Source organism: Malaclemys terrapin, chromosome 1 (genome assembly GCF_027887155.1).
Source record: "Malaclemys terrapin pileata isolate rMalTer1 chromosome 1, rMalTer1.hap1, whole genome shotgun sequence".
Lineage (NCBI taxonomy): Eukaryota > Metazoa > Chordata > Testudines > Emydidae > Malaclemys > Malaclemys terrapin.
Window position 1 is genome coordinate 259497447 of NC_071505.1, and position 26058 is coordinate 259523504.

Below are 26058 nucleotides of genomic sequence, written 5' to 3' on the forward strand. Positions count from 1 at the left end.
GCCCTAGGCAAAAAAGCCACCCGCCGCCCCCCCAAACCCCAGCGCGGCAGGGGAGGGCGCCGAGCAATCCCCCACCGGCCGGAGAGCCCGGCTGGGGCTCTCTGCTCTCCCCGGGGGCCAGAGCGCCGGGAGGAGGGTGGCGAGCCCAGCCGGGGCTCTCCTCTCTCCCCGGCGGCCAGAGTGCCGAGGGGAGGGCGGAGAGCCCCCGGCGGCAGGAGTGCCATGGGGAGGGCGGCGAGCCCAGTCGTGGCCCCGCTCTCGGGCCGGAGCGCCCCGCTGCGCTGCCCCCCTCCAGGTGCCGCCCCAAGCACATGCTTGGTGGGCTGGTGCCTGGAGCCGGCCCTGGACGTAGCACACATCTTGGTCAGTAGGGATAGCTCAGTGCTTTGGAATATCTTTTATTGCACATCAGTGGGCTCTGAGATCTGCAAGAGAGCTTGCACAGCTGACTACGACTTAGGAAAGGGTGATGTTTTTTCTCCAGACCTGGCAGAATAGTGTGTGTAGGGGAAAAGGTTCTCCTCCTATCTCCTTTCCTTTCCCTGCACTTGACTGGTTAGCTCTTTGGGGGCAGGGGGTGGCGGGGAAATTGAGCCTATTGGGCTTCAAGTCAAACACTTGATTCTAATGCAACTTTTGGTGATGATTTCTGAAATTGCTGGAGGTTCCCGTTGAGAGAAAGCATATGCATAGCAGAGAATGCTAAACTCTAGATCAGTGGTTCTCAACCTATTTACTACCAAGTGGGTTGTGATCCTGTTTTAATGGGGTCACCTGGGTCTGCATTAGACTTGTTGGGGCCTGAGGCTGAAGCCAAAGTCAGAGCCCCACTGCCCAGGGCTGAAGCTGAAATCCAAAGGCTTCAGCCCTGGGCGGTGGGACTCAGGTTACAGCCTCCCTCTCCAAGGCTGAAGCCCTCAAGCTTTGGCTTCACACACACACACCCCCCACGGGTGGCAGGTCTCAGACTTTGTGTTTGCCCCCCCTGCCCAGGGCAGTGAGGCTCAGGCTTCGGTCCCCCTGCCTGGGGTTGTGTAGTAATTTTTGTTGTCAAAAGAGGGTTCACAATGCAATGAAGTTTGAGAAACCCTCCTCTAGGGAAACCCTGCTCTAGTGAACTAGTGGCAATTACCTAGCGGTGATTACCAAAGCCACGTAAATGCTGCATTTCTGATTTGCAGGGTTCATGGGTCAATTCTTCTGAATTTGAACTCTGAGTTTCACTTCTAGTTCTGAGTGTAAATGGATCCCAAACTTGGCCAAACCTTCTAGATATTGTCTGAATTTTTTCAAAACTATGGCATCACTAACATTTCTTCTGTAAAATCTGGCTCTAGATCCCTGAAAACTAATATCATGTTCAGCAAAACCTAGCTTATAAATCTGGTCCAAGTTTCTGGTTTGCAATGAAAATGGAAACCAGGCACTAGTTATTTTGCTACAAAAGTTTCAAGCACTTCTGCTTGGGACCACAGGCTAGAATTCTTCTGGGATCAAACAGATGACATCTGTGTCTATTTTCCCTCAAAGAAACTGCATCCTTATTTTCTTGTCACTTGTGTCAATTAACAAAATAAAAACATGTTCATCATACCAAAAAAACTCCCTTGAAACTGTGCATTTTCGCACTTAGAAAAATAAGAAGTAAAAGTATACATAAATGCTGCAGCAATAAAACCTCAGACGTCTTTAAACATACCAATTCAGATCTGTTATTTCTAATTCCTTAGTGATAGACTGAGCTAAAGGAGTGTCATACTGTGGGACTTCTATTCATTTCTCAGACTTTTCCATTTCTCTTATTTAGTTAATTTATTGCTAGTAAATGGTATCACTCTGAAAGCCTGAAAACCAGGGTCACAAGCTCCAGGCACTCTGTAGGTAGTGCAAGCTTCACCCCTCCCACAACTTCATCAGTTTGTCCATACCTTGAACTAGGAAAGGACCATTTTAAAGGGTCTAAGAAAATTGCCTCTCCCTTGCCCTTGCAGTCCTTGGCATCTCGGCTGAGGCTGTGACACATACCAGGGTAAAATCCAGGCTAATTGGTAGCTGTGTCACCCTCACCCTTTAACTGGGGTGCCCTTTACAATGCTTTGCTGCCATAGCCTCCAGTTGGATGCTCACAAACAGCCTCCAGCATTCAAGCCACTCCAAGCAATGTTTGTGTGTCCTTCAGCCATCCAGCTACACCTTGGTTCGTATCAGCCTTGGTTATACTGGAGGGTGACTCTAACACACCCCCAGTCTTAGATTTCCCCCAGAAATGTATGTCCTGTACTGCCCAGTTCTGTCCTGGAAAATATAAGTTTATATAAAGTTTGTTATTTCTTTAGTAGAAATAACATGCACATATGTTAAGAACACTATACAGTGGAATCTTATCACTTCACATACAATCTTGCCACACAGATTTTATCAGGACAATAATGACCAACAAATTATGAGTTTTCAAATGATACCTCAAAAGGCATACTTTGTACTATGACTATTATAAGTGTGTAGGGTGTGGACTCAAGAGTAAATTCTGTCACAAACTGTCAATAAGGATGGCTCTTTTTATAATAGGAGCTTCTGCAGACTAGGATCTAGATCAGTGACTCTCAAAGCTGGTCTGCTGCTTGTTCAGGGAAAGCCCCTGGTGGGCTAGGCTGGTTTGTTTACCTGCCGCATCCGCAGGTTCAGCCCATCGGGGCTCCAACTGGCCGCGGTTCACCGCTCCAGGCCAATGGGGGCTGCTGGAAGTGGCGCAGGCCGAGGGATGTGCTGGCCTCCCTTCCTGCAGCCCCCATTGGCCTGGAGCGGTGAACCGTGGCCAGTGGGAGCTGCGATCGGCCGAACCTGCAGACGCGGCAGGTAAACAAACCAGCCTGGCCCACCAGGGGCTTTCTCTGAACAAGCGGCAGACTGGCTTTGAGAACTACTGGCCTAGATTGCCTGGTTTTCCTCTCTTCTCTTCACCTTCCACTACCCCTGCAACTTCAAGTACAGTGAGTGCTGCAGCAGTGATGACACCATGAGCCCAGCACAAATGCCAGCAAAGGGAAATGGTGATTTGTAACAGTTTATCTTATCAGAAGCTGAACATAATTTGATGGGACAAAAATGGGACTTCTATAGCCTGGGTATGTTCCCCCTGCTGAATATCAATGAAATTACATATAGGTGTCTATCCTTTAGAGACTTAAGCACAAGCTTCACTTTCAGTTAAGGGCTGCACACTCTATATATAAATTTTAAAGATAGGAATTATGTAAGGAGACATAGGATTATGTTGTGAGCCTAACTTGAATAAAAGTCTACATCCCACAACATATCGTCATCAAAAAGCAAGTAAAGAAACAATAAATATAGTGCTTGCAGCCAATACAGAGCATAACATTGGCTTTAAGTGGTGTTATTTGAGCAAGTTGTTCATTTGTTATGTTTCCTTTTAGTTAAACATCTAGAGGTTGCAAATATACGGGCATAGACATTCAGAAATGTTAATGTTATTAGGATTGACTTGCTATCAAACATCGGAAAGATCATTCAAAATCTTTGGTGAATTAAGAATGATGGAGAAATGTCTGGTTGGTGAATAACTTTGGGTTCAGATGCTTTTCCAACCTTTTATAATAATTCTAAATCTATGAAGTAATTCAGATATTTGTTCTCATTATGGGTAGGTAATATTTTATGACCATTTTCTTTAAACTCCTTTTTTTTCCCATTTAGTAACTGAATCTGTTTTAATAAATTTTGGCTGGAAAGCTTTTGAGAGCAGGTTTGTTTGTGAGTTATACAGGACTTTGTTTTTTTCAGGTCTGAAGTACAAGAACAGTCTTTCTCATGGGAGTCTGTTGCTTCAGTTGATTTTGGGCCTGGTTGACACTCAGAAATGTGAAACTGTTGTGTATTAAGCATTGATCCATTGATACTGATGTTGATTCATACCCTGTAATCTGAGAGGAGAGAGAAAGTAATAGGATAAGAAGGTGGAGAGAGGCAAACTCAGAAAAATGTTTTGGAGGCCAAAGGGATGAAAGGGGATTTGTTTTTTTGTTTGTTTTTTGGGAGAGGGATATTGAACAATTTCAAAAACATATTTAACATTGTAAAAAAATTGATGGAAAACATTGAAAAAGAGGAAGAAAAACAATACTTCAATCTGTACACCATAATGGAAGAAAGTTAGTGAAGGAAAAGAGAAATAAGTTGCAAAATACCCTAACATACACACCCAATTCTCCTGTACAGTCTTGTAATGGTCATTTCAAGCTTCTGTGTGCATCTACTGGGAAATACATAGCTGTGTGATGGAGCACCGGGTTTGTGGTGTCCTTGAGCCTCATTGATTCTTAATCAACACTTTATTTATAGGTGTGCAGAAATGGGGACGGAGGGAAAATCTAATTTACTTTATACAGAGAATCATGTTGGTTTGTATTTTATCGGCACCAATGTGCCCATCACTGCATAGTATGATAAGTAAGAATAACAACAGTTTTCATAACTGCTTCTGTCTAACATCTTGAACAATTATTGCATATAATGGGAATATTTGTTTTGAAGAAGCAAATGACAAACACTTACAGTGCAGGTACAATGTATTGGCCACAATGAATTAAAAGGAGATTTCTACTCCATTCTTCAGCAGAATTAATTCACTTTGCAGTGAAAGGAATAGAGGTAGTTCTTGTTCTTTGTGATGGAAACTTTATCACTAAAGTGCAGAAAGTACCAAAAAATGCTGTTGCTTAAATAGGGTTTGATATAAAATATAGTGTCACCTTCAAAGCTACATAAATTCTAAATACCAAGGGCCAAATTAGAACAGGTAGGGCAAAAGGTGAAAGTTCCATATATCTTCTCTTGCAAGTTCCCTATAGATTGGTTAGGGTTTGTTTGTTTTATTTTATTTTATTTTTATTTTTTTGTGGGGTAGGGAGGAGTTGTTGTGGGCCATCTGCCTGGAGGACTGGCCCCTTGACAGTACCATCAATCTTCCCTACACATATAATTAGGATTCCCACAGGAACTGCCATCCCATTGATCCCCCCCAGAACCACACCCATGTTTCTTTGTTTCATATAACAGTGATCCCCTGGTTTTGCCCAACACTCTGCCCACAGAACAAGGCAGGCTGGTTTTAAGCCAGATAGTCCTGTTTTTGCAAGGTTTGTCCTTGTCCAATACCAATATAAAACCAGATGTAGTTTTGTCCAGTATTGTCATGGATGCACAAAGTATGCCATTTTGCAGCGTGCACTGCTCTGTCCCCACTGGCACAGTGCATGCAAGGTCACAATGAGGTGGTGCACTCTGCAAAATGGCATCCTCGATGTGGCATAACCTCACACACACTTTGCAAGCAAGGTCACAATGGCAGGGTTGGGGTCATATAGGTAGGTGTGGGCCCATGCCATTCTGGAAGTCCTGTGTTCTGGGGCTGTGTCACTGGCCCCCCTAGGCAGAGTCCCAAACTCTATTGGTCTAATGGAGGGACTGCTGAACTTTATTGTTGGGAGGGAGGAGTGATGTTGCAGTTTAGGCTCCTGTAACCTGCCTGCTCTTATATGTTTACAGGTCAGTTTTGGCCAGTATTTGTATATAATTCATGCTATAAATTGAGAGACCCCAACTTATCAAGATTTTTTTAAGGTTAGGCTTGACAAAGCCCTGACTGGGATGATTTAGTTGGGAATTGGTCCTGCTTTGAGCAGGGGGTTGGACTAGATGACCTCCTGAGGTCCCTTCCAACCCTGATATTCTATGATTCTATGATTCTATATGATATTCAGCTAATATGACAAGAGCTAGTGAATAAGCATATTGTGGTGACCTGTTGTGTGTCGATGGATTAATTTCCACTCAAATTTACTTAATATAGTATTTTTTTTGTTTTGTGTTGACAGCATGTTCTGTTCCCTATACTGTATCCCATTAAGTGGTCCTCAGTATCCCTCCCCTTCCCTAATGCACATTTATTGAGATCTGGAGAATCAAATAACATAAGCAGCAAATACAGTATATGGGATAAGAAGTGTTTGGCAGAGAATCCAGGAGTGCTGTCATTTTTGACTACTCAGGTAATGCGTTGTAAAGAGCTAAGAACTCATCACTTTAGGTCACAAAGAAACTTCAGTGGTTGATAAATGGTATGTCATCTGGAAATATCTGCTTATAAAGGCCTTAGTGAAAATGTAAAATGAGTTTGAGGAGACCATTCCTTCACTCTGCCTGAAGGGAAAACTGGAAAGAGAGAACAATAAGCAACAAATAAAGCGAGCGTCTTTGAAGCAGTAACAGGAGTTTGTGGTGGGAAAAAATAGCTAGTTCCCTCTGGGAAGCATAAGGAGTGTTATCCTAGGGCCTGTGAAGTCAATGGCAAAACTCCCATTGACTTCCCTGCAGCCAGAATTTCACCCAGCAGCATGAGCAGCATACAAATAATAAGAAAGAAGTTTTAATATTAAAAATTACCTTACACGTATATAGAACTTGTTTTTCATAGGGAAGGCTTCCAAAAATTTATACAACATATAGAAAACAGTTCACTTTTTCTTGAAATGAAGGCACAGAGAGAAAGGTGGCAACTGTTTAGCAGTATGCAACAGCTTTGGTCAGAAAGTGCAGTGGGTATTTCAGTAAGCAGACTGTAACTACCAAAACTGTAATTTGGTTGGGACACCTGTATATATGCAAATAGGGCCTTAACATCCTTAATGACCATACTGATTGGAAGGACATTACATCTTATCTGTAATGGCACAATGTCTCCTAACACCATAAGGTACACTGGTCTCCATTATTGATTTCAGAGGGAAAAGTGTAATCTACTAAAATACCAACATCTCTTCCTCCATCATAATGTATTTAATATGGAAAAACTGAGATATGTTTTGTTTTTTGTATTTTCTAAAATTAATTTTCTAAAATTCTGTTTTGTGCAAAGATCATAGCTATCTTGTCTTGAGAGATACTACCACCAATAAAGGATCCTCTAATGTGCTCTTTTGTGGAATGTTTACTTGTGTTCTTGTTGTTGTTTGCCTTAATCAAAAACCAAAAATCATTTATAGTGTTTGTGTGTGTGTGTGTTTTCTTTGCATAGGGAAAAAAATGCAATCCTGAGGTTTTCTTGGAAGTTTCCCAATCAAGAGACCAGTTAAAAAATAAGTAAGAGTGTAGGGAAGAGGACAAATGAATATTAGGAAGCTTTTTTTCCCCCAGAAAAAGATTACTGCAGATGCATTGTTGAAACAATACGAAGGTTGTACTAACAAATTATATGTTGTCATGGTTAACTGAAAAAGTAGCCCTTGAGTTATGAAAGACAATAATGATTAAATTTGTCAGACAAATATTTAAACGATCTTTTACTGAACCCTAAATATGTGTTGGAAAGCAACAGAGTATTAATGAAAGATTTATAGTAAAGTTAAAGCTGTTGCTACTTAATGAATGGTAAATGCATGTATAATAAAATACATTCCTGAAGATCAGCAGTGCCAGGATTCTAACTGAATTAGAATAAATTCAGTGCTCTGTGCAATATATTATTCTTTCATTAAAGAAGGAAGTCAACAGAAATTACAAAAATAAATAAATAAAAACACTGGTCATTGAGATAGCCTTAAAAATGTCACAGCAGCAAAGTTTTCAATATATTTGAAGAACTATCATCCAGATGCTTAACTTCAAGCTGGAAAAAAAACTGAAATTATGCCAAGAAGATACATGTGTGATTTCAAGAGCTACAAAATGGAGAATATCTGACAGTAGGGTTAACTTTGAGCAAAACAAAATTAGAATTTTTGACTAAGAATAGTATACATAGAAGGAAATACTGTATAAATTAAAGTATAACCATGCTCAGACCTTTGAAACTAATTAGAGAAGGGGTCAGTGAGAGGAAGAAGGGGTCCATTGGCTAGGGACACAACTTCTGTTGTGATATTGAACAAGTCACTTAGGTGCCTAGCTCTCCATTTTGGTACCTAAATCCCTTTAAAATTCTGGGCCTAATTCCGCCATGTAGATGCACAGACATTTTCTCTCTCTAAGCCCCGCTCCCTGCCCCCCTCTTTAGCACTTCATTCCAGGCTAGCTAAGGAAGCCTCCTGCTCAGCTGGCCAGCTTCTGAAAATTCTTTCCTTGGGTGCTTAACTAGGTCCATACACTCCACAGGGAGCGTTGGTGCCATAAAACTGCCTAACTCCTTCAAGAGTGAAAATTCCACTAGGTGGCCTGTTGCCTAGGGGTTAGGCATTGCTCCAATCAGCTGAGCGATGCCTAGATCCCTTTAGAAATCTGGATCTTAGTGTCTCTGCCTCAATTCCCCATATGTGAAAGGAGGATGGTGTTTCCCAGCTTCTCGGGGGGTTCTGAGAGGAAATACATTATAGATGGGGTGGCATTCAGATACTACAGTCATGGGGATTAAATAAGTACCAAAATAGATGTGCTCTTGCCTTGGTTTATACTGTTATATTCAAATATCTGGTTTTATATTGTGCTGATTGCCAGGGTATACAGCAGGGATCGGCAATCTTTGGCACACAACTTGTCAGGGTAAGCACCCTGGCGGGCTGGGCCAGTTTGTTTACCTGCCGCATCCGCAGATTCGGCCGATCACAGCTCCCACTAGCCGTGGTTCACCGCTCCAGGCCAATGAGAGCTACGGGAAGCGCCAGCCAGCACATCCCTCGGCCTGCACCGCTTCCCGCAGCCCCCATTGGCCTGGAGCGGCGAACTGTGGCCAGTGGGAGCCATGATCGGCTGAACCTGCGGATGCGGCAGGTAAAAAACCGGCCCGGCCCGCCAGGGTGTGCTTACCCTGGCAAGCTGCGTACCAAAGGTTGCCGATCCCTGGTATACAGCATCTACAATGCCAAAGAAGGCAAGATGCTTTACTCTCTGTTTGTGTGTATGTCTGTCTGTGTGTAGAATATATATATAAGGCCTGGTCCACACTAACCCCCCACTTCGGACTAAGGTACGCAAATTCAGCTACGTTAATAACGTAGCTGAATTCGAAGTACCTTAGTCCGAACTTACCGCAGGTCCAGACGTGGCAGGGAGGCTCCCCTGTCGATGCCGCGTACTCCTCTCGCCGAGCTGGAGTACCGGCGTCGACAGCAAGCAATTCCGGGATTGATCCGGGATCGATTTATCGCGTCTAGACCAGACGCGATAAATCGATCCCAGAACATCGATTGCCTGCTGCTGGACCCGGAGGTAAGTGTAGACGTACCCTAACACTGCATTATTGGTGGCAGCAGCCAACCTGTACTGAGCTCAGTGTTCAACAGTGTAGGCAGGAGAAACTTTGATACTCACTTTCTCTTACATTGTGAGATCTATGAAACAAGAGTTCCTGAATTTCTGGCTGTTTGAAGGGTACAGAAGGAAGTTTGTTCTACTTTGTGCTACCTTTGGAAATGTCTAGCTAGAATTTGAGTATTAATATAATACTACTCCCCATTTAAATTTTTGCCCAGTTTTTGATGCTTACTATGGTATCAGTATAAACTATTGAAATACTAGCCCTGAATGAACGGCTATACTGAACTTGATATTATAATAAGCAATTGTTTTCTATGTGATCAACCCTATGTGCATATCTGTAGGCCTTTATAATACACAGTTGGTCTTCTAACAGTCCTACCTTCATGGCCATGCCTGTGGGCCTATACAACACATGATGGTTTATCAATTACACGAGACAGTCAAACCTCCACATACCTCTGTAAGACTTGTATAGTACAAAGCAGATATTTATTGCACATATATCTTTCAGACATGCAACTCCACAAACCCGCCTTGTGGGGTTATATAATACTAGATACTCTATATTTGAGAAGTCGTAATTTACTGCTGCTATTATTTGGCGACTATGAAATTGAAATGTAATTATTTTTTAAATTTGAAGAACAATCCACTTAGTGGTTTTCCCCTTCGATTACTTTATTAATGGTTGTTCTTATGGATATAGTAGTGTAAATGTTAATTAAATAATATATTCTGGAAACTTATATGTAGGTTCTCTAAGAAAGGAGAAAATCACAATAGAGGAAGTTGCCCCTAATATATAACATCAGCCAACTCATTAAGGAAGGAGTTGTACTGCTAATACTTCCTCAATTGTTGATATTACATCCAATGTCTCAAAAAAAGCTCTTGAAGATGTCAGTTACAAAGTCTAACTTGAGAAAACCAGTTGTATTACTGTATGTCTGCCTTTCTTTACTTAATGAACTGTTAAAACACTAAGAGCTCCTATACATTAAACAGAAACTAACCACTGAGCATTATGGCAGTACCTTTTCCTATTCAGTTTCTGCTAAAAACAGTTGGTGACTGCTGCAGAGATGGTCACTTCTCATTCCCTGGTACTACTCTGTGCTATAGAAGCCTGAAACTGTGAATAAAGGTAGATCTGTCCTGGAATTGTCTGGCAGTTGAATGGTTCTTTCTGCAAACTTTGCCTGCAGCTAAAGTACTCACAAAACATCATTACAGATGGCATTAGGTATTTCACTCTGGCCCTTTCTATTTGGGGCCCCAGAAAAAAGTGAAATTGTATTTAATTTCTGAGTGACTGTTGAATAAGTTTGCCTAGATGAAACACTTCTGTCAAACACCTTCCTAAGTACATAGTACCTCAGAGGTTACAAATCCTCATAAATTCCTCTTTCAGCTGTAGTTTACTCTGAATATAATTCTGTAGTTATTAAATATTTATTCAACTTGAGTACCATTTCAAAATTAAAGATGTAATGTTGTTTTTCTTTCTGAGGAAGAAACTGAATTACAACTATATTTCCCTCTGCCTCAGCTGGAAATACTTGGTTTAACATTTAAAAATAATATATAATGTTAAGGACAGTTTCAAGAAAAATAACCACATTTAATTAAAATAAACTTTTTATTCTTTGAAAAAATAAACCATAACCCTAACTGACAGTTTTTCCAGTGGCAGTTCTGAAAGTATATTTATTTTGTTACAACAATAAGGGGTGTTTTTTTTTTTTAATTTAAATATTTGAAAGTCAATCTGCGACCATTAATTTTTCTGGGTGAAGGAATGGCAACAATTTTGGTTATACTTCAGTGAGGGCACTGAGTCAATGGAATTCTTTATATATACATTTTTACTTGAAAATATGTAGTTGGCTGAATTTCACTTTTAAAACATTATATTTGACAGGTACTACTGATTCAAAGGATGTTACAGTGTATTCCAAATGTGTGTTTGCATACAATATGCTAGAATGACACTTTTAAATATTAATTAGCTGTTCAAACATGTTGTGTATCAAAGCACATCTGGTGTGTGGTCGAAAGTCAAAACAAATGGCACATCAGCTTTTAAGATAGATTGAAAGGGTCACATAAATCAGCTTGTTCCTATGTCTGCCCTGGGAGTTTCATCAATGTCTCACTTTTTAAGACAGGATTTGTATTTTGGAACCTATGATAGATTATATTGGCACACTAAAATATCTATAAACTGTTACAAAAATTCAAACTCCTTTTCTCCAGGCATGCATTTTGGAGCCACTGGCAGTAATTCAGGTCTGCTAGGGCTCAATCCAGTTCCCATTAAGGTCAGTGGAAAGGCTCACACTGACTTCAATGGGAGGTGGATGAGGCCCAGTGTGGCTACGATCTCTGGGTGCACATAGAGACACAAATAGCCAAACGGCCTATATTTCAGGCACAAATAACACTGGTCTACAATTTTTGAGAAGTCGTCTGTTTCAGAGATAAAATGTGCTATTTATTATGTATTTTGCTGTGCTGAATTCAAATATGACAATTAAAACAACCGATTGGCTACTGTTTCTAAGATATTTAAGTTTTTACATTTTATGTCTATATATATTGTGTAGATAGCATGACCAACTGGAATTGATGGCAAAACATTGCCATTATGCAGTAAAACAGCTTTAAGACTCGTCTTCGATGAATCAATGAACAGTCTCCACTCATCTGGATCGTGAACGATGTTAAGGGCTGCCATCACACCATCGATGTTGTTGCAAGCTACAAGATCACCTTCCATGAAGAAGAATGGGACAAGATCCTTTTTGACGGTCACGGAACATGGAAACCCTAACATCACCTGCCAGGAGATTCCACTGCTGTAGTCTGGAGCCCAACAGCTCTGCCTTACTCTTGGGTAGTTCCAAATCCCTGACAAGGTCATTCAGTTCACCTTGTGTTATGAGGTGTGGTTCAGAGGAGGAGGATGGGAGAAAATGTGGGTCCTGTGACGTTGATGGTTCAGGACCAGAAGTTTCATCCTCTTCCTCTTCCTCTTCCTCGTCTGACTCAAGTGAGAGTGATTCTGGTGCATCAGGAACCGGCAGTCCTTCTCCGTGGGGTACGGGGCGTATAGCTGATGGAATGTTTGGATAATGCACAGTCCACTTTTTCTTCTTTGACACACCTTTCCCAACTGGAGGCACCATGCAGAAGTAACAATTGCTGGTATGATCTGTTGGCTCTCTCCAAATCATTGGCACTGCAAAAGGCATAGATTTCCTTTTCCTGTTCAACCACTGGCGAAGATTTGTTGCACAAGTGTTGCAGCATATGTGTGGGGCCCACCTCTTGCCCTGATCTCCAATTTTGCAGCCAAAATAAAGGTGATAGGCTTTCTTAACCATAGCGGTTATACTGCGCTTTTGTGATGCAAAAGTCACTTCCCCACAAACATGTGTGCACTGTTCACACAAGTACGAGGCATCTCTGCTCACTTTGGCTAAACAGAAATGTGTCCCTTTGCAAAATCAAATACTGACAAATAAGAGAGCACGACACTGTATGATTTCTAGAGCTGATATAGGGCAATTTGTTTAGCAGAGTGACGTAAGCTTTGCTATGATTGCATCCATGACTTCTAGAAATAACGTGATGCAATTCATATCATGTTTGACGCAATACCAGCTTCAGATTGCATCATTCATTGATTTGCCTAAAAAGCAAGTACTGTCCAAACCCAGTCATAGATTTATTCATAGATCCAGTCAAAGATGTACTTTAGTCATTTCTGGTTTAAATTGAGATCCCTTCCCTTTATAACTCACTTATCCTCCGCCATTCCCAAGTCAAGGGTCGTATATACTGACCCAATAGCATATCTTGAAAACTAGAGCCAATCAACAATTTTAAGCATTTTCGTTCTCAGTGACCCAGAATTAGTAAAGTTTGACTACATTTATTTCAGAAGCATTTTGGCTGTAGAGCAGTGTAATGTAGCAATTTTGCACTCACAAAATGGAGGCCTGATAAGGAAGGTTTGAAATTTTGGTTTAAATATTTGAAACTGAATATTACATTTAGCACAATAAAACAATTTAAAAGAGGCAGAACCGAACATCATGGATGTCACATCAACATACTTAACAAGTATAAATTCTCTCGCTCTGACATCTGTAGGTAACATTAATTATAAATCTTCAAATAAACATGATACTACCTTATGTATATTGGATAATACATTTATAATGTAAAAATCAAACTAAGATGTTGAAATAGTAAATATGATGATGAAATGTTTTCTTCAAATAATCCTGTTGTGAAGATTAATGAATATGTAACAGGAGGTAATGCACAGAAGTTGCCCTGAAAATTAAAGCACAGATGATTCTAATTTTACTTATGATAATGCAGCTTGAAACAGAGATGACCAAATGTCTAGTGGCAAAGTTGAAAATGAATGATTGTTTCCTTACAAAATTCGTCAACTGACAGATTCTATACAAAGCACTTCAATCCTGAAAGCTCATGTGCTGTCATATTAAAACTACCTGCTCCACCTAAGCAAAGATGGATGTTGAAATATCCTAAAATTTATGTCATGGTGCTTTATTTCATGGTGTATGGTCAAGGTTTGCACTAAAATAACTTACTAATGCAGGTGTGTATTCCTGTTTAATTTTATTTTTCTGCTCATGGAGTGGATTAAAGGTCAGATTGGTCCATCTGCACTTTGGAGGCAGTGCGAGTTGAGTGCAAATGATTCATTTTCATCAGGATTTGGCCTAAAGTTTTCAGTGAATAGGCTGCTCTTCCCAAATGGGTTAAAGCATTTGCTAGGCAGTTAAAATGACATAGTTGAATGTCTGACAGCATTCTGCCCAAACGCACTGAGAATTCTGTTCTAGATACATTTTCCTCACAATTACTTTTAAAACAAAATTTCCCTCCCTTTTCATCCATTTTCCTTTCCCATCATTAGACAGAAGATGAACAATTTTGGAAAAGTATAGGCAGTTTTCATGCTCTTTGAATTTGAAATGAGACAACAATGGGGCTTATAATAGTTGTAGAACTGATACCTTTAGACTTTGGTGAAACTACTAGTTTTTGCTTCATGGGTAGATAATGGTTTAATGATAGTTCACAAATTTAATGTGTGATGATATCTCACCATTTCCTCCTCCCCCCAAAGAACACAGATTTATGTGTAATCACTGAGAACAAAAATCAGTGAGTTAAAGCTGCAGGGCTCTGTAGCTTAGTGAGTGAAGAAGGATCATGAGTATGTTCACTGGAGTTATGTAGTTGACCACTAGGATCCCATGATCACATACACATGAGTACATTGTACTGAGATTTCCTATATGGTACATGCGTATATGGAAGAATTGTAGAAGAAAAATAGGAGTTAAAAAGTAAACACAAAGCACATTAGTAAAAATGACCAGAAGCCACAGGTTCTAATGAGAGTGTGCAGGTCGCAGGGGAGGTGTTTCAGGTTTGTGTTTTAATTGTGCATGTGCTTAGCTTCCCCTGCTCTAGTTATCAGCAGATTGCTTGCTTAACGTAAAATTTTCAAAAGGCCTTAAGCGATTTTGGAACCTAAGCTCCATTAGTCAAGACAGTGAGAGTTCAAAAGTGGCCCAGAAGCAATCACCCAAAGTTCAGATTGTGTGTAATGAAACTGTGATTCTTTTTGGTTAGCAAATATTATTCAATTAAAAAGGACATTTTAAAGAGTAAATTGATGTCTTCATTTTACTACACTCTATTTTTGTGAATATGATAACAGTTTTGGCATTAACTCTGTTACTCAGTTATATACGATATGGGAAAAACCTTTGACTTTTTAAAATCAAATCTCAATATCATTAAAATACAGTGTCTGACTTTCTTCCATTAGATCTTAGAAGATCTTCATTGGATGCACATTGTACATGTCAGTGCAGTCACAGGAATAGCTTTAAACTATACACCCAAGCCCCACCCACTGCCTTTCTTGCTTATTATTCACTTAATAGAACTGCAGTTTGACTGTGTATATAAGGCATATATACCTTCGGCACATTACTTTTCCATTCTGTTTGTAATCATATCTTCAGAATGGGAAATGAGTGTTATGGTGTGTCAGGGAGGTGTAATATTCAGGGCAGAATTTTTTTGATCATACATTATTTTGAACATTATTCCCCATATGAATGGACGTAATCCATTGCAATACAGACACATACTATGTCTAAAGATAGCATAATGCTGAAACTATAGTGATGTCCTTGAGCAGAACAGTTAGAGGTAATCACTGGACATCACTCCCTATGCCTTGCTTAAGATGTAGCAATTTTGTTAATTGTTAAACACAAATTCTAAAAGGTTGTGATAACTTTACACACTGTGGCATTAGAATGATTCATATTTTACATTCTATTTATATTAACTTCATGCTGCTCTGAGATAGGTGTTCTTGATAACAATTAAAGTAAAAGAACATGGCAAATACTAAAGTAAAATTCATTCACACCTAACAGACAGAGCTTCAGTATACCAACCCCACTAATGCCAAACTAAGAAACACAGTATGTTTCTCGAATGTGTCAGTGTTTATTCTATTTCCATATGGCATATAATTTTGAGACAGTTTATTACGTCAAAAGTATTTTTGGACTAATTATATGCTTTATGGCCCAAAAACAATCCAGGTAACTGGTAAACAAAAATATTCAACATTTCATATTTATTTGCCTAATGTAGCACAGGGTCACAGCTTTCTTTTTTGCTGTTTAGTTTAAAGAATTATTGTTCAAATGGAAAGCTTTTTTCTTACAGATTTTTTTCACTTTTTCCTACACTACAAGTCACTAACTTGTAATATATCACAGCTGTCACTATAATGAAAGAAAACATCATGATGCAGCAGAACTCAGTCAATTCAATTATGTAGACAATCTAGTGAAATTATTTTTGATGGAATTGCACCCGCTGAAACTGCCTGTTAGATCAGTCAACAATTAAATACTGTGGAAGAAGTGATTAAAATGTTGTTAGTTGAAACGGTTTACCTCTGAAGTCTGGCAGGAGGATCATCCCCTTGCAGAAGGAATTAAAACTCTGAAGTTCCTCCCACTACAATAATGATTCAGATTAATAGGCCAAGGCTACATAAAGGCCCAATCCAACTCCCGTTAAAGGAAATGGAAAGATTCTGAAAAGACCTCAAAAGAGAGTTGGATCAAGCTGTAAACAAATACTATTATTCTGATAGGCTCTGTGGGCCAAGACACACAGTGAGAAGCAAGGGAGGAGGGAGATGGATTTCAGGAAAAGGATGTGTCAGTATAGACTAGGCTTCTGCTACACTGTTGTTTTAAGCACCATGTTGTGTACCTTGCTGCAAGCAGGTGTAAGAGACAAAGATTAAAATGTCAGTGGGGTGGCTATGAGAGCCCTGTCTTCACTAGCACTCCCACCCTGTTTACCACCACTGACACTGCACCAGTGGTAGGAATGCTGTGATATTTCAACAAAAAAATTAAACCAAGTATAGAAAAGGCCCCAGGCCAGAAACTAACATCTGTCTGTGCTCAGTGAGGTGGAATATTGTGTGTGCCTGCATACTGGGGTAAACATACCCACATTAAGAGTAGTGGAAACAATAATATACCTTACGAGGTGGTTCAAAGAGACTATCATTCCTGCTGCAGGCTTTGTGCAGTACTAGCTCGTTGTGGCTACTTGTGTTGCATCCAGCAATTGAGAGCAGAGTTTACTTTGCTAATAAGAAGGAAAGGCTTCCCTTAAAAAAATAAACCTACTCAAAATTCACCCATTCACCTTCTCAGCACAGTAACAATTCTCTGCTGGAGTTCAGATCTTCCTGACTGCTTCAGAATCATCACTGTCATGTTATTTTTACCGCTTGCTTTGCTTATGCTGTGTGATAATTTTATGCAATTTCTTTCACTAATGAAAGTGATCACTATCATAATACTGCATGTTAGGATATAGATATTTAGGCCTGTCTGCAAAGGCCTATACTTTAAGAATTTAGGTGTATTCTTATCACTTAGCTAGTTATAGAGGTATAAAAGAAAGAATCAAAATCATTGTCCGCCGGTGTAAGGGCCTTCTCTTACTGGGACAGTCTGAGGTCTGGTTCTTAGGCCAAGCCTTCGGCTAAGTAGCAGAGGCAGTCATAAACTCGGAAGTGTATAGTCACATCCTCACATTCCAAACTAGTCACATTGAAATAAGGTGCTATTGGGTTGTTAGGAATACAATCCTGCCCTGATATTCCTATCACCTCCAGAGAAAGGGAAGAGCCTAGAAGATGTAAAAGGAAACTTGGTTTGATAGCATCCTGTCTGGCAAGAACTCACTTATCAATAGCTGGGATGTGAAATCCTCATTGCTGTATTGTTCTATCACTGTAGTCTCCACTTCCCTATTGCTTGTCTGTATAATCTTTGTCTGGTTCTGTGATTGTTTCTGTCTGCTGTATAATTAATTTTGTTGGGTGTAAACCAATTAAAGTGGTGGGATATAATTGGTTAAATAATCATGTTACAATATGTTAGGATTGGTTAGTTAAATTTCAGTAAAATGATTGGTTAAGGTATAGTTAAGCAGAACTCAAGTTTTACTATATAGTCTGCAGCCAATCAGGAAGTGGGGTGGTGGTGGTGGGGGGATGGGAACAGGGAATGGGAACAGGGACACAGGCAAGGCTCTGTGGTGTCAGAGCTGGGAAGGGGGACACTGAGGAAGGAAACTGGAATCATGCTTGCTGAAAGTTCACTCCAATAAACATCAAATTGTTTGCACCTTCGAACTTCGGGTATTGTTGCTCACTGTTCATGCGAGAAGGACCAGGGAAGTGAAAGGGTGAAGGAATAAGCCCCCTAACACTGCAATCATGTACAGTAGGTAGTTTAGGGTTGAGAACTGCTTGACTGGTTTAAACATTAGATTGGATATCTATTCTTTCAATTGCATAATTGTGGATAATCTGTTGCTGCAGAATGTTTTCCATGGTGTTCATCTATAGTGCAGAAAAAGTATATAAGCTGTTCTCTCTAGCATTACATTGTCAACTGCATCTTTTAGAACAGGAGTACTTGTGGCACCTTAGAGACTAACAAATTTATTAGAGCATAAGCTTTCGTGGACTACAGCCCACTTCTTCAGATGCATATAGAAGTGGGCTGTAGTCCACGAAAGCTTATGCTCTAATAAATTTGTTAGTCTCTAAGGTGCCACAAGTACTCCTGTTCTTTTTGCCGATACAGACTAACACGGCTGCTACTTTGAAACCTGCATCTTTTAGGTAGGTTTGAATAACACCAATATGGTAAATATGCTTTTTTTTAGAGTTGGTTTATGTTCTGAGGGTTTGTTTGCCCATGAATGATGATACATCATGAAAAGAATGACATTTTCGTAGGACTGAAGAGTGGAGTTACCATGAATTGGAAGAAACTCAATTCCTGGTGTTGGACTTGAATTTAGCCCACATACCAATGGTGTTATTCACTATACGTGATTAATAGCTACAAGATACAGTTAACATATATCTTTCTGGGACCCTTGATCAATTCCCTTTATTCTTTTTAAGTCAGGATGCTAGTAGTACTTGTATATGTGTGCACTTTACTAGGCCTTCTGGAACATTATCTCATTAGCAGCTAAAAATGATGTCTCGTAGGAGGTTGTGAACATTTTTCATCAAATATATTTTTTGAAAATTAATTAAAGTCAAAACCTTTTAAATAATATAAAGTTAGAAAAACTCAGTGATTTTTACTCTTTTTATGTATGCTGTTTCATATTTGGCAGGAGAATACAGGTGTACATGACCTTCTAGTGCATGGTACCTCAAATACCATGTTGCCTGCATTATATGTAACCTCTGTGGCAGGTGAGGTCAAGAACTGATACATTCTTTTGTGAGTGATTCGGAAAAAAAAAGGACCAAAACCAGCATTTCATGTCCAAACCCATTTGAATTTCAGAATGGAGGGAGGATTTTGGGTTCAAATCCACCATTCTGGATCCCAGTCCCATTGAGTTTTGACTCCAGGTCAGATCAAAATCAGCAAGGAGCCTATATACTGGTTTCCATCTGCAAGCACTTGAAATCTTTGCAAAACCAAGATGGTGGACATCTTGCAAGAATAGTGAGATGACTATCATTTGGGGCTGAAATAGCATGAAGAAAACTCACAATTTGGTGCCTTTTCATGTGAACCCGAGACTTGATTTATCCTCAAATGGACTCTTAACCTAATATTAATCCAGATCCTGATACCACCATTTTCAAATTAAATTATTTTATTGAATATTCACATTTAATTGTTAGAATGAAGAATAATCTTTTTCCAGTTGATTTAGATCTGACAGGTGGTGTCAGAGAGAGGGCTTTGGATTCTTCAACCATGGGATGTTGTTACAGGAAGAAGGATTGCTAAGAAGAGATGGGATCCACCTAAGTAAGAGAATCTTCATAGGCAGGCTTGCTAACCTAGTGAGGAGGGCTTTAAACTAAGTTCACTGGGGAATGTAAACCTAAGCCCTGATGTAAGTGGGGAAGTGGGATACCAGGATGAAACACAGGGAAGAGGGTGCAACAGGGGAGGCCTCCTGATGCATACTGAGAAAACAGGGCAATCAGCTAGTTATCTTAGGTGTCTGTATATGAACGTAATAAGCCTGGGAAACAAGCAGGAAGAATTGGAAGTCCTGGCACAGTCAAGGAACTATGATGTGACTGGAATAACAGAGACTTTGTGGGGTAATTCACATGACTGGAGCACTGTCATGGATGGGTATAAACTGTTCAGGAAGGACAGGTGTGGAAGAAAAGGTGGAGGAATTGCACTGTATGTAAGGGAGCAGTATGATTGCTCAGAGCTCCAGTATGAAACTGGAGAAAAGCCTGTTGAGACTCGTTGGGTTAAGTTTAGAGGTGAGAGCAACAAGGGGGATGTCATGGTGAGTATCTGCTATAGACCACCGGACCAGGATGATGATGTAGATGAGGCTTTCTTCGGACAATTAACAGAAGTTTTCAGATCACAGGCCCTGGTTCTCATGGGGGACTTCAGTCTCCCTGACATCTTCTGGGAGAGCAATACAACAGTTCACAGACAATCCAGGACGTTTTTGGAGAGTGTCGGGGACAATGTCCTGGTGCTGGAAGAACCAACTAGGGGCCATGCTCCTCTTGACCTGCTGCTTACCAACAGGGAAGAATTGGTAGGGGAAGGAGAAGTGGGTAACAACCTGGGCAGCAGTGACCATGATGGGTTGAGTTCAGGATCGAGACAAAAGGAAGAAAGGAGAGCAGCAGAATACGGACCCTAGACTTCAGAAAAGCAGACTTTGACTCCCTCAGGGAACTGATGGGCAGGATCCTCTGGGAAGCTAATATGAGGGAAAAAGGAGTCCAGGAGAGCTGGCTGTATTTTAAAGAAGCCTCATTGAGGGTGCAGGAACAAACCATCCCAAATGTGCAGAAAGAATAGCAAATATGGCAGGCGACCAGCTTGGCTTAACAGAGAAATCTTTAGTGAGCTTAACCACAAAAAGAAAGCTTACAAGCAATGCATCTGAGGGTGCTGAAGGAGTTGGCTGATGTGATTGCAGAGCCATTGGCCATTATCTTTGCAAACTTGTGGCAATTGGGGGAGGTTGCAGACGATTGCAAAAATGGCAAATATAGTGCCCATCTTTAAAAAAGGGAAAGAGAATGCGGGGAAGTACAGACCGGTCAGCCTCACCTCAGTCCCTGGAAAAAATCATGGAGCAGGTCCTCAAGGAATCCATTTTGAAGCACTTGGAGGAGAGGAAGGTGATCAGGAACAGTCAACATGGATTCACCAAGGGCAAGTCATGCCTGACGAACCTGATTGCCTTCTATGATGAGATAACTGTCTCTATGGATACAGGGAAAGTGGTGGACATGATATCCCTTGAGTTTAGCAAAGCTTTTGATATCGTCTCCCACAATATTCTTGCCACCAAGTTAAAGTATGGATTGGATGAATGGACTATAAGGTGGATAGAAAGCTGGATAGATCATTGGGCTCAATGGGTAGTGATCAATGGCTCAATGTCTAGTTGGCAGCCAGTATCGAGTGCAGTTCCCCAGGGATCAGTCTTGGGGCTGTTTTTGTGCAATATCTTCATTAATGATCTGGATGATGGGATGGATTGCACCCTCAGTAAGTTTGCAGATGACACTAAACTGGGGGGAGAGGTAGATACACTGGAGTATAGCGATAGGGTCCAGAATGACCTAGACAAATTGGAGGATTGGGTCAAAAGAAATCTGATGAGGTTCAACAAGGACAAATGCGGAGTCCTGCAATTAAGTTGGAATAAACCTATGCATTGCTACAGGCTGGGGACCAACTGACTAAGCAGCAGTTCTGCAGAAGAGGACCTGGGGATTACAGTGGATGAGAAGCTTGATATGAGTCAGCAGTGTGCCCTTGTTGCCAAGAAGGCATATTGGGCTTCATTAGTAGGAGCATTGCCAGCAGATCGAGGGAAGTGATTATTCCCTTCTATTCAGCACTGGTGAGGCCACATCTGGAGTATTTCATCCAGTTTGGCCCCCCCACTACAGAAAGGATGTGGACAAATTGGAGAGAGTCCAGCAGAGGGCAATGAAGATGATCAGGGGGCTTGGGCACATGAGAGAGGCTGCGGGAACTGAACTTATTTAGTCTGCAGAAGAGAAGAGTGAGGGGGGATTTTATAGCAGCCTTCAACTACCTGAAGGGGGGTTCCAAAGAGGATGGAGCTAGGCTGTTCTCAGTGGTGGTAGATTACAGAACAAGGAGCAATGGTCTCAAGTTGCAGTATGGGACGTCTAGGTTGGATGTTAGGAAACACTATTTCACTAGGAGGATGGTGAAGCACTGGAATGGGTTACCTAGGGAGGTGGTGGAATCTCCATCCTTAGAGGTTTTTAAGGCCTGGCTTGACAAAGCCCTGGCTGGGATGATTTAGTTGGGGTTGGTCCTGCTTTGAGCAGGAGGTTGGACTAGATGACCTCCTGAGGTCTCTTCCAACTCTCATCTTCCATGATTTTATGATTCTATAATTTGGAATAGGAATAGGCAAGGCAGGAACATTTCACAAGAAGACAGCACTCAGTTTCTACTGGTGGAAAATGACTTGAATATTTCTTTCTGTACATATGAAGTTAAACGTTATTCCTCTGAAATAGCTGAGGAAATCTCAAAGCAACTAGTGAAAATGATTCCATAAATGTTGTTAACAATCCATGCAGAGTTTATCTAATGTAACCTAATTTTTCATGACATTGCTTTTAGTGCATATGTGCTTCTACATTCAAAGATAAATAAAACTCTTTAAGCAAAACAACAAATAAACCCAGTAATGTATATTGGTTAACTCCTGAAAAGGTTAAAAACATTAAATTCTCAAATATCATGACCTGACTTTAATGGCACAGCAATAAACTGACATTTGCATTACCCTTTTTTTCTGTAATAACACATCACATGCTAAGATCACCTAATGCAATGTAGCTGCTTATCTCCAAAGGAGAAAATATAAGTAGCGAAAGTATATGGGATGTTAATAACAGGTCCAGGTCCAGCCTAGCTTTTATCAGTCTTTTTTAGAAAATGAACTGAGAATTGCTGTCAACTTGATTGGAAAGAAGGAAAGGAGGAATGGATCCATCTGGGAGACATCAGTCAGAGTGGGGAGGGCTGGCCTATATGAAGGTTGTTCACAAGGTTACCTGCTCTGACACAATGTAAAACTGGAATTTACATGTCAAAGCTTTATTCTTTTTTTAACATAGCGTCACAGAAATTGTTGGCCCTGGGGTTTAAATTTCACAGATGTCTAAGCTCATTTAAAAATTAAAGTGCAATAATCAGTAATCCACAGTGTGTCTTATCATTCTGGATTTTTTTAGCAAATACTTCATGGTGACTGTTTTGTTTACACACCAGATTTTTAACTCTTAATTTCCCCCCCATTTTAGCATCTCTGTAGTATTTATTTGAAGGTTAGAACATAAAGTGTATTTTTTCTCTGAGATTTGTGCTTTATTTTTATTAAAAGGTTTTTAATTTTATTTTATTACTAAAAAACACCACCAACAACAAAACTATCTGGTCCATTATAATCTCCCGGGCATTTTATTGAGCTAAAATGTTCTTTGTAAGGATTTTAACTTTTTTTCCTGTGTACCGCAACTTAAGATGCCTAGCCTGAAAGGTGCTGTTTCAGTGCAAAAGCTATTTAGTTGTCTGTTACCATTTTGCTAGTTGTAATGCCTTTGTATTGCATTAGTATACTATAGAATGTTATTGATCTAATTGATTAATATAGTTTAATTGTATGTATGTATTTGTATATTTAGATTTATATAGCAGACAAGAAAGTGCCTATTGTATGCTTTCCCTTGAAAAGAAACTTTAATAAACACAATATCAAATTACAAATCCAGAAGCAAACTTCACTCACATTGCTAAGATTAACCACCACTAGGGGTAACTGCAGCTTCCCCACAGTAGATCAGTAAACAATTAAAAGGTTACACTTACAACTGTAGCCTGATTTAGGGTGTACTGATAATATTAATTTGGATAATATGGGAATTTAATTTATTAATGTAATTTTATTTGATTTAATTTCATTTATTATTAATAATAATAATAATTAATATTAATTAGTATGAGTTTTAGGCTTGTCAGTCTGTTTGATCAGAAGATAAAAGTTCTTGTCCTGAATCAGACTCCACAAAATTTACAAAGGACCCTCGGGGGTATGACAAGAAGCTCACACTGAGACAGATATAGTCGTAAAGATTTTTTATTAAAATCAATAGTAGTAAGTAAATGCTAAAATAACCAGAGTTACAAAGTTACAATTGCATTACTGCTATTAAAAAGATACATATGATAATATAGTATTATATGCAACAAAGCTTTGGTTAATATACTCACACCCTTCCTTGATAACCTGGTGGTAAGAGACACAGGAACAGCCTTGTGGTTCAGGTTTCTCAATTCTTGAGTGAGAGATGCAGTGCTTAAAATAATTTAATTCTAAAAGCTATCTAAACTAAATTAGGGTTTACTTGACTAACTTAAACTTAAAATCAAAACCTAATAAACAAAGAATAAAACTTAGGGAAACCAAGCTTAGCCTAGTTCCCTTGAAACTTAACATTTAAGAAGAACAAGTATAGCCTACTAATAGTAGCAGTCATCGTAAATAGATAGAATAGATAGAGAGATAGAGTAGAAATAGAAGAAGTAAGAATAGAAATGATAGAGCGGAGTAAGTAAGAATGGAGTACTCTATCAAGGTGGGTCACCTCTTTATAGGGCAAAGTGACAGAAATCCTTCCTCCTATGCCCAAATTTCATTCCTCACCCACAAAATGTTAGCGTACACTTACCCCATAGGCTAAAATATATGTGCGTATTGATGACAGGTATGTACACACATCAGTCTCTTGTGGTGTACTTGTTAAGTCTGTGGGTACAACACTGAAAACCCCCCTATGCCATTCTCCATTGTCTATTGGTCTAGATAGAAGGTCATAGACATGTGCGTGGGTACTTATCTATTTAGATAACAAGGTATAGGTCAACTTTACTTTTCTGGGTAAAAGTCTTAATATAGATGTGCTAACTTTGCCTTAGCTTAACATACAGGATATGGCCTGTAGATTTCTTTCATTACAGCCAAACGTACTTTAAAATAAATCTATAAACCTATTACAATAAACCAAATACTTAAACTATATAGCAGGTTAATCCTATAGGCTACAAAACACTCCTTCATGCCCTCCCCACCCAAGCAAATTAGAAGGCTTTGGCTAATTTCCCTGAAGGTCAACACATACTGGCTCTTTTGGCTGACATAGGCGTGAGTTCCAGAGCTGAGGGCCTCTGACAGAAAATGCCCCATTGGCAGCTCCTCCACTCTTAAATCAGTGTAGAAGTCCAGTTTGAGAACTGGTTGCAACTGTAGCGACACTGCATGGGGGAGAGATGGCCTCACAAGCAGGGAGTCCCCAAGCCATTCTGGAATTTAAAGGTCAGAACCTAAAACTCTATTATCTGTACTAGGATTTTGGGATAGAATGCTACAGTAATACACTCAGCCAGGAAGCTTTGGTTTCAGGACATTTTTGGATAGAGTGCCATGCATATTGGTGTATTCTGTATTTGGCAAGCAGAAGATTTAAAAAAGACACCCAAAAAGCTGTGAAAATTGACTTTGCACACTCCAAATAAAAATGTTAAGATAGATGCTTGGGAGTATATGGATGGACCATGCTCATAATGAACAAATTAGGGGAAGGTGGTACCTGGGATGGGGTGTTCACCAATATCCACCCTGAAGGGGTTCTAGGCAGCACCTGGTGGAGAATCTGACTTGATTGAAAATAACTAGTGGCTGATAAAGCCTGGCAGGGGGAGAAGCTGGCTAAAGTTGAAAGCCAGGATGTTTGCAGCAGAAAGGGGACTAAAAAAACCCCTGGATTAATGAAAAAAGAGGAAGATGAGTTTTTGAATCGTGCCCTAGCATTGAGGTGCTTTTGTTTAGCATACTAACTGGCCATTTTGGCTTAAACAAAAATCTTTGTGTCTGTTTATTTAAAAAAAAAGAAAAGATAGGTGGAAGAAACAATTGATTACCTTTTATGGGCGTGTAAGGGCTTTGGTAAAAAAAAAAGGAAACACTTTTTGAGAAATTCAAATGTCTTCAGATAACAAAAATAATATTGTTATTTAGTAAAAACATCAG

General features: G+C 40.0%; 1 protein-coding gene across 7 annotated transcripts in view; it reads left to right on the top strand.

Annotated features, from left to right (window-relative positions):
- Positions 1-26058, top strand: part of GPC5 (glypican 5) — a 1011494-nt gene that overhangs the window by 619434 nt on the left and 366002 nt on the right. The window contains exon 8 of one of the 7 annotated variants that reach the window (XM_054012042.1): positions 11880-11978. The exons of the other annotated variants lie outside the window; for them this stretch is intronic. Within the exon in view, the coding sequence (XP_053868017.1) occupies positions 11880-11902 (23 nt within the window). The 3' untranslated portion in view covers positions 11903-11978. Of the gene's footprint in view, positions 1-11879; positions 11979-26058 lie in introns of those variants that run through there. 7 annotated transcript variants of the gene reach the window in all.